The sequence below is a fragment of the Cryptococcus depauperatus genome, chromosome 7, assembly GCF_001720195.1.
Source record: "Cryptococcus depauperatus CBS 7841 chromosome 7, complete sequence".
NCBI lineage: Eukaryota > Fungi > Basidiomycota > Tremellomycetes > Tremellales > Cryptococcaceae > Cryptococcus > Cryptococcus depauperatus.
The window spans coordinates 788850-798596 of NC_089474.1; the positions used below are offsets into that span (position 1 = coordinate 788850).

A 9747-nucleotide genomic window follows, 5' to 3' on the forward strand; every position below is an offset into this window, starting at 1 on the left:
AAAGTATTTAAAAAATGTAATTATCCAAATGAGGAAAAAAAAGAAAGAAGCCGGCAGATTAGAGGGGCAAGAGTTTCAGGACATCATGGGTGGTTGCTTGTTGATTGTTGGCTGTTGTTGGCTGCACACACGGACCGCCTCACCAACGGTCTGTTTCAACAATCATCAATATCATTTTGCTTTTCTATTTATCTTTCTTATTTTATCTTTTTCGTTCATTCTTTTTATTCTTCGCCACCCTCTTGATATCGCTTCCTCGCAATTCAGCCGCCAACGCTATCGACAGCGCGACCCGCCGGCAGTCGGAAGCATCCAGTCTTGTAAAAAAAAAAAACGAGGTAAATCCAACGGCTTCCAAGCAAGACCTCGAGGTCGCTCAGTGAGTCTATGCTCTGTATATGCTTTGCAGCAGCTTTCCTGCTATTCTCTCTGTTCTCCCCTTTCAATCATCACATGCCTGTTTCTTCCTTTCATGCTGCCACCTGGACACAATTGCGCGTCTTTGTTCTGTCCCGCTGCGCGCAGAGAGGGCTCTGATTGTGCGCGAAGGTCCGAGCTGAATAATTGCTCTTTCATTACTAGTTTTTTCTGATTCCTGACACCCTCGATATGGCCACTTCTTCCATCACGTCGACCCACCCGAACGCGTCTATCCATCAACAGAGGCCGCCCGCCCATCACTCTTTTTCTTACTCGTCATACCCATATTCATCGGTTCCAGCAACGAGTATGGCTCAGCCACACGCGTACTACAATCACCCGTCCCCGTCCGACTTTGGTCCACAAGTTCAGGCAGGCGTCCAGTTCCACACACAGCAGGCACAATCCCATCATGTGGCAAGCGGCACACACGCTTCTTCAGACATGGGTAATTCAACTCTTGCAAGACCGAGACCGCCAGCGTCATCCACTGCCATGCCAATCGTGCCAACTGTGCTGCCTGACCCAAATGCTTCTGCCTCGCAGGGTTACCCATCAAATACGAATGTTCCACAGCAGGCTCGAGCGGCGAATCGTCGGTCACACAACCCAGCGGCAACGCTGAATCTTCCTCAGGCTCCAAGGCCGGAAGAACTTACTGATGAATACGTGTTGCATCCATCGGTGTATGCGTTTAAACAGGAATATCCTAGACGGGCCATGGTAGGCTTGGGGCCGTATATCGTCTTGCAGACATTGGGTGAGGGAGAATTTGGCAAGGTCAAGCTGGGCGTGCACGCAGACTATGGTGTCGAAGTTGCCATCAAATTGATCCGAAGGGGCGATTTACAAGAGGAAGCTCATGCTAGCAAAGTTGAGAGGGAGATCAACGTTCTCAAGGTGCGTTCAAGCAATGGTTGAGTATAGTCTTGGCTAAACGATGGTAGACCTTGAAACATCCAAACATTGTTCGAATGTTTGACGTTTTAGACACCCACAAGTATATTGGTATCGTCTTGGAGTTTGCAGGTGGTACGTTTCGTGTTGCCACGTTGTTGCATAACTGATGGGGTTTAGGTGGGGAATTATTTGAGTATATCCTTGCCAACGAATACCTTAAGGACAAGGAAGGCCAAAGACTTTTCTCTCAGCTCATATACGGTGTCGACTATTTACACAAAAAGGGTGTTATTCATCGTGATTTAAAGTTGGAAAATTTGTTGTTGGATAAAAACAGAAATCTCATCATCACAGACTTTGGCTTTGCCAACCAGTTTGACCTCGTCAAGGGTGATCTCATGTCAACTAGTTGTGGAAGTCCATGTTATGCCGCCCCGGAATTGGTCGTTTTAGATACACCATACTCTGGCTCGGCTGTTGACATCTGGTCTTGTGGTGTCATCCTGTTTGCGATGCTTGCTGGCTACCTTCCATATGACGATGATCCCGATAATCCTGATGCTGGTAATGTGGTGGAATTGTATCGCTACATTATGAATACCGAACTCAATTATCCCGATCACGTCTCATCCCTCGGCAAGAACCTTTTACAACATATGCTTATTCTTCACCCTGAACACAGAATCAAAATCCCACAGATTGTACAACATCCCTGGCTAAAACCTTACCGTCACATGTTTAACAAGAGTGTTGAAGAATGTGAGGCTGCTTTCCAAGAAACCATGTACAAGAAGAGCAAACAGGCCAGAAAAGAGCTGCAGGAGAGGCGACGCGTGCAGACGCAGGCGAAAGAAGCCATGCAAGCAAGGGAGAAGGCATTTGCCCAACGTAGTCAAAGCAGTGCGCCGGGCACAACCATCACCGCTTCCTCTTTGGATCAAAATCGTCGAAGACCTCATAGTGCTCTGCCCGGCGCTATGACCATGCCAGAGATTATTGCAAAACACTCCGCTCCTGTAGACGATGGGCAATTACTTATTCAATCCACAGCGCCTACTTGGATCCGCGGTCCTGTTCCTGCTGACTCTGTTAATCCTCAATCTACCCAAGTAGATTCTGCTCGACGGCGATCCGAATCCATGGCGCCAGGCTTGGCATCCACAGCTCCTCCAGTACTCGCAACTGTAACGGCAGCAGCGCAGCCTGTTGGTATTGGTGCGCCATCCTTTGGATCCTCGTTGCCTGCTGTCGCAACAGCGCTTGTACAACATGACGATGAAATGCAATCATCCATACGCGACAGCAAGAATCGCCACACAATCCAAGTTGAGTACGATGGCGAGGCATCGTACGAGACAATGTCGGAGGTTCTCACCAACAAAGATGGGCGAGTGGAAGGTTCCATGGAAACGACTGGCACAGCTGAAAGCGGTATGCTTGCTCCGCCTCTACCTAACGTCAAACAAGGTGACTCTAGCGATGTCGAGATGGAATCGGGTTCCTCAGACAACGATCATTTGAAGGCATCTGAAATGGGCGAGCGACAACAAAAAAGGCCATCTTCCGGATCATTACCTATTGCACCAACATCCATCCCTCTTGCTCCCCCTGCCGAGTCCGCTCCAGTTGTTGAGCCATTAGCCATGGATGTTTCAACGAATAAGGAGTCTATCTCATCTCCCTCCGAACAAAAGGCCAATCCTCTTGGCGATGGCCCTGGTCCGTCTACGCCTCGTGCTTCAATGTCCATCGAGGAGGCTGTCAATGCAACTCCTCGCGCAAAGGCCCAGACTTCAGCTGTTGCTGCAACTCCAAAAGCCTCTTCTGGTGATCGCAGACGACACGGCTCTATGCCACCTGCATTGAACGGCCCATCCGCCACCAATTCAAGGCCCAGTGGCGCTCTCAACTCAGCTGGCTTGCCAAAGCCCCCTAAGAAGGACCGTTACCGAAAGGGAATGTCTTTAGATAAATTCGGTTTGGCAAAACTACTTGGCCACGCCTCACAAGCTCCCTCCACTGTTCATGGAGAGGGTAGAATGGTTCCCCCCAGCGCCAGTGCTAGCGCGGTTGCTTTACAAAATCAGTTGCAAGAAAAGGCTCATCAGGAAAAGCCATGGACCGAGGCTAACAGTATCAAGAAAACCAGAAGAAGGACATTGCAATTGGGTTTCCATAGGTAAGTCCTCAACTGTCTGCTTCATCGAAAACTGTACTAATTCAACGGCAAAGCCGTCGAGAAAGCAAAAGCCCTGCTTCTATTCCCGTTCCAGGAACTCCACTTACTGATAAGGACACAAATGGAGAAAACAAGATGCGTCCGTCACCCAGTGCTATGGATTCTTTGAAGAGTACAAGGAGAAAGACAATCCAACTTGGATTTAACAGGTTATTTCTTTTCATTACATCGTCTGTAGTAGTACTGACTTTACAACAAAGGCAACCCACTCGGGAGAATAAGACTGTGTCATCTGTGAAACCAGTGTCTAACCAAACAGACAATACTGTCCCCCCTCCACAGCCTGCCTCGCAAGTTTTGGCCAAGCCGGAACTTAACGCCGCTGTCTTCACCGCCCCGCAAAGTTCGCCTTCAATTGTCACTGTTGATGCTTTCACTGCTCAACAGGCCAATTACTCAACACAGAGAAGTTCATCTAGCAAAGCAGCCAGGGTCATGGACTGGTTCCGTCGTAAAACTTTGGCAAAAGAAACTTTGGGAGATCTCAAATCTTCAGGGCTCAAATCAGATTCACAGTCGTCATTCGTACAAGTTGGTGATGAGGCTCATTCGCTTCAACAAAGGAAAGAGAACTCTGGTAATTTAGCTATGGCTTCATATGATAGCATCAACAAGATCGGAGAGCTCGGACATTCGGGGGAGACCAAAGAGCGGTCATCGGAGACTTCTGGTGCTGACCCTGATGCGCAACCCAAACCCGTCGAAGTTGTTTCAACTACTCCCGCCGTTACTATTACACCTCCTCGACCAACTGTAGCATCCACTCCTACCATGGAATCCACTGCTCACTCTCCATTCACCACCCGAACGCGCTCTGTCTCTTCGTACAATTTCGATGAGTCTAAGATCCGCATTCACACTGGTTTGGTTGATCAGTCTGCGTTGTCAACAAAAGCTCCCCAAGATGTTTTTAAAGAAGTCATGCAGGTTTTGAGGGGTATGGGAGTCGACATGAAGAGGGAAAGTGACTTCAAATTGAGATGTACTAGAGCCAAGAAAGGACGGGTGGCATCTACTGGTCTAGGTTTGGGAAGTGTTATGAGCACTGGGTCAGGAATGAACCCTTTCTCTCTCATGAACAATGCTTCCACAAGTAGAGTGAGCATATAAAAGAAAGTTTATTTGAAAAGACTGATGGTTCTTAACAGACCGACGCGCGTGGATTACCAATGCCAAACAGTCCGTCTATCAGCAAAGGTTCTGCAGCTGGCATAAAAGGATTACTTCGGCGTGGTAGCTCTCGATCCTCAGCTCATCCCGCTCGCTTCGCCTCTGCTACCGCTGAAAATGCCACTTCGCCTTCACAGTCCACTTTGAATCTCGAGATGCCTGAAACGACTGGCAGTGCTAAGCCCCAGCCTCTGTATGGCAAAGAGCTGTGAGTTGCCAGTAAGCCAAATTGTAACATTTATTGACTATACATTAGGATGGACGCCGGCGATGAGGTCAAGTTTACGGTAGAGCTATGCAAAATGAAGAACTTGCCCGGCCTTTATATCCTCAAGATCAAACGGACCAAAGGCAATCTTTGGTCATTCAAATTTATATACCAGACAGTCATTGAGTGAGTTGAATGTGTCTTGCATGGCTCGTATCTGATACAGGTATAGGCGGACTACTACGCTTACTCATTGATCACATTCACCAAGCATTTCATACATACCCCCTTATTACATGACGACAACTGGGTGAAAGTACTATTTGCTCATACGGTCGATACCCTCTCACATATTCCTCGGACGACGGCTATCTCCTTGTAATTTCTATCACCCACGTTGTTATGTCTATCCGTTGTCTATATTCGTTCATTCAACACAGCTTTTCAATATTTGCAAAACTCTGTCTTGAATATTCACATATATCCTCAATTCTCAACCCCACACAGCATCACATATATAAAAATATATATCTAGTTTTGAATCACCCAGCTTTCGAGTATCATGGTCTTTGGTTTCCTTTTAGACGGGTAAGTGCATAGTCGGCCACTGGGAGGATGTATGAGCCATTTTGTCCATAAGAATGCAGTTTCATACAAAGAGCTCAGTTCATTAAAGTGAACGAGATTTATTTTCAAGAGGATAATGGTTGCAAGGTGCATGATACGCCAGGCACTTTAACACGTCATCACTTTTGGTCTTGTGCTATTATGGTAGCAGATAAAATTCTGCTATCTTGACTTGTCTATTCTATCTTGTTATTACTATTAAAATAGCTAATTCTATGTTCATCTACACTATTAATATAATTTCCACTAAGGATGTTGGCAAGAAGCAACTTGGGACTGATCTTTCGGGGCTGTGTAGGGGATTTTGAGTCAATTTGGGATTCATAAACATAAGTATCGGTGGTGATATGATCTGGGCGTTTTCAAGCAACCGATTTTGAAGTTGATCTCCATTCTTGGACAATGAATATCATTAACTTCCTCGTTGCTGTGGCTTTGCTACTAATAAAGTCATGTTTTCAAAGCTACTAGGATCATGGCTGTTCATAACGGCACGTAGAGCACTCCTCGAATTGAGAGCAGCCAAGCAGCCAACGTCGTATATCATGGGCATTACAATTCTGTAATCGACTTGTCAGCTTCAAGGTCATTCTTAACGAGTAAGGCGATTTGCACCAAACTTTGGATTAAGACTCAGTACTCGATGGCGTAGGTGAACCATGAGAATAATGGCTTGATTATCACTTCAAGAAGTATACAATCAATCCACGCACTTCCACAGGTTCGATGTATCACTGTCTATTTCAAACGAGAAAAGGAAAGACCTATGCAACCATTACTGGGCGATAGTATCCTGCAATGCTTGCTCGACAAGATCGGCGTGTCCAGCGGACCGGGATGCCAGCCTAGTGCATCAGCAACAGCATCTGCCCAAAGTGACCTATTGCGACAAGAAATAGTTGGCCATATTAGTCGAAACAAAGCTCATCGTGGAGCACTTTACAAGATTAGGTCTTAATGCTGGTGTTTGTGTTTCCAAGATGCCAAGTTGTTTTGCCAGACGCAAGATATTTTGTACAGTATCAACCGATACGAGCTGTCACACTGACTCCTATTACTCTAGCAAGTTCGCTCTTATACATCTCATACCTCCTCTTTATATCACAAACTATAGAGACGGTCTCTAATATCTGATCGTTGAACCAACGCAAACTACTCAATCAAAAACCCTTTACTCTTTCCTAATGCACCTCTCAGTATATGCCTCTCTTGAGCTAGATTCGACGGAGCAGGCAGCGATGTGGCCGACAAAGCCTCTATCCATCTCACCGTTACTATTGATCCTTCAGCTTTTGACTCCTTTCCATCTCACTTGAATTTTTCTTATTCTACTGTTTGTGCCCAAAAGTTTGGTACCAGAACCAATAGAATGGTAAGAGGTTCGTGCATTGCGCCAAAACACTGGGAAGGACCCCTGATGGGCGAATGATGTGAAAACATAATTAATTTGTGCCTGAAAATATTCCAGGCGACATTCTTTCTAGAAAAAGAAGCAAGTTGAACATTCCAAACCCAAATGGCTGTTGGTTTTAATTTTTGTAAGTCAACACATGAGAATATGGGAAAGAAGTCAAGTATAATGCAGAGATGAGATGGATGGAGTGCATCAGCCATCCGACAGATACCTCAACGCCACTCAATCTCTCCTTTTATCCCTGCTTCCAACTGTTCCTTTGTATGTATCCCAGCCCTCTGAGCACGTCTTGCCATCCATCTTGATGTATTGGCCCGAAATACAAGCCATCCGAGGACGAGATGTCGCTGCCGTTCTTCTTGCAGCCGCTGCTTTTCATCCCGTACTGGCAGCGACGAATTCATGACTCTTTCCAAGCTTGGGTAGAGAGATGCAACAATCGGTAGGTCGGTGACTTGGTTTGGATCCCACTGACTAATGTAGGCTTTTTGGGCCTCTGGAACAGGCCGTGGCGGCTGTCGTGATTATTGGTCTGGCCATGCGTACGCCTGCTGTCTGGGTACCTATGGCAACACCAACTTTTTATACCATCCAACACCCGCCTTTAACCAACCATACTGAGAGCTCTTTCAAGCCACCTACGCTGCCCAATATCACGACCAGTCCTCCTCAACATCACGCAGCTGATCCTTCTTCTTTGTGGCCCCCCGACAAGATAACTCTGGTCATTGTGCTTTTAGCTCTCAACTTGATCAAGGGTTGTCTCCCAGAGAGCTTAAAAACAATGTGGAGAGAACTGTGGTTTGAAGTATGGCAAAAATGGAATTCACCTCCTGGTAGAACCAGCCAGGAAGCCAGCGTGGATTCTAGCCGTGATAGAGGACCCACTGATGCAGCTGGAAAATCAAGAGATCTCTCAACACAAACGACGTCCGAGTCGCAAAACGCCAGAAAGATGAAGGATTCTGTAAATGAATCTCTCAACGCAAGGAGAGCCAAAGACCGGTTGTCGAGTGACAAGTCTGTGGAGTCGCCGAGGGAGAGCACGTCAACCAAAGACAAAGATAACAATCCCGACGAAAGCACCAGAGGAAACCGTCGCGAGATTGCCAACAACCCTCTGGAAGAGTCAAAAGCCCAGGTGAGCAACCTAAGGACGACTGCTGAAAAGCAATCCACAGAGCCAGAAAAGGGCAAACTCTCAGAGTCGGAAAAGGCTCAAACAGTCAGATCGAAAGAAGCCCTGCCCGAGTTGCAAGATCCCAGGTAGGAACATGTCTATGGACGCTCTGTTGGCGCTGACCTGGTTCTTCAGCACTGGCAAGGGCAAGAAACGGATGGATGATGAACGTCCTGGCGAAACCCAAGCTGTGAGGAACGCTACGTCCGTCTTGCAGAAAGAAGGCCAAGAGACTGGGGAGAAAACCTCTCCGTCAACGGAGCAGTCTAGCTCAGCCCTCGACATGGAAGATGCACTCATGTCTGGCGACTACCGGCCTTTGAAATCTGCCATCAAAAAGCCAAGAAATAAACCAAAGCAGAGCAAAAACATCCACCACAACCTTTTCATGACAATGAGAGGTTGGCGCCCAGCCTTGATACCATTTCCACATGGATTCCATCCCAAACCTCATCATCCCAGGAATTCACTGTGGTGGGACAACATACCGAGAGACGCTTCCCATCTTATGGCCCCTCCTGCCGTAGCAAAAGCCCCAAGAGACAAAGAAGACGAAACAGAAGACAAGAAGGAAAAACCTCGTCAATCCTCGGGCAAAGAGCAAGAATCAAAGCCAAAAGACATATCTGAAACCAAGGAGAAGGCAAAGAAAAAACAAGAAGCAGAACCCCAATCGAGTTCATCCAGCAGTGCTGCTGCCCCTAAACTCTCTCCCAGCGTCAACGAGCCCCAGTCCATCACGATATCCCTCAACCCAGAGATTGAAAAGACGACTTGCGCCATCCAGGCTCTCCTCTGCGTCCTCCTCTACTTTGTCGACACCCGTCTCGGCCTCGTTCTCATCGCTTTCCTCGTATGGCAGCAAATCAACAAGCAATACGATGTGGTGCCTCTTTCCGATGCTAGTGGTGTGCCGTCCTCTACAGAACAGGCCGTCAGAGAGTCCAAAAAGAAGGACCAGCCATCCTCCAGCAAAGACAGGACAGACATAGAGAGCACAAAAGATACCGACCAACTCACCCACAGCCGCGACACCACTGCCGAAATCAAAGACTTAATGGAAAAGCTGAAGTCGATCGATGCATATATAAAAAAGTATTCAACTATCAAAAACCCGTCAGAAGAACAAGCACAGAAACTGACAAAAGCAGAATCTCAGCAACAAGCGTTCAAGACACAGCTGGCGAAATTGCAACAAAAGCAGGCAGACGTCGAAAACACGACTCAACCTGATGGGACCACTCGCAACTCTTCTGCTCGTCCAGAGTCGGATGGACCTGCCAAACAATTCAACGCCACAGAAAAGCCTGCAGACGAATCTGTCAATGGCCAAGCCAACGCCAACCGACCAGAAGGAGAGTTGGCAAAGATCAAATTCAAACTCAAAGAACTTGAAGGGTATTTATCTCGGTATCGGAAGCTGGAATCGTTGACCGAGGAACAAGAAAAGAAGATGCAGAGTGCCAAGAAGCAATGGAGAGCGATGAGGCAGCGCCTGTCGCAGATGGAAAAAGCCAATGAAGAGGTTGGCTTGGATGCAGAGGAGCCGTCCAGTGGGTAGTATTTTTTATGTCCATTCTCGCGGAATA

At 47.2% G+C, this 9747-nt stretch overlaps 2 protein-coding genes across 2 annotated transcripts; both read left to right on the forward strand.

The window, feature by feature from the left end:
- Positions 1-609: 609 nt before the first annotated feature.
- L203_105642 (uncharacterized protein) lies at positions 610-5194 on the forward strand (the record flags this gene model as incomplete). The annotated part of the gene is made up of 8 exons (XM_066215009.1): positions 610-1320; positions 1368-1452; positions 1498-3499; positions 3553-3708; positions 3760-4657; positions 4708-4937; positions 4986-5123; positions 5170-5194. 8 exons carry the CDS (start codon positions 610-612, stop codon positions 5192-5194), a joined length of 4245 nt encoding a protein of 1414 aa, XP_066071106.1.
- Positions 5195-7408: 2214 nt separating this feature from the next.
- Positions 7409-9719, forward strand: L203_105643 (uncharacterized protein; the record flags this gene model as incomplete). Its single annotated transcript, XM_066215010.1, has 3 exons — positions 7409-7420; positions 7484-8244; positions 8294-9719. 3 exons carry the CDS (start codon positions 7409-7411, stop codon positions 9717-9719), a joined length of 2199 nt encoding a protein of 732 aa, XP_066071107.1.
- Between the last annotated feature and the right edge of the window lie 28 nt (positions 9720-9747).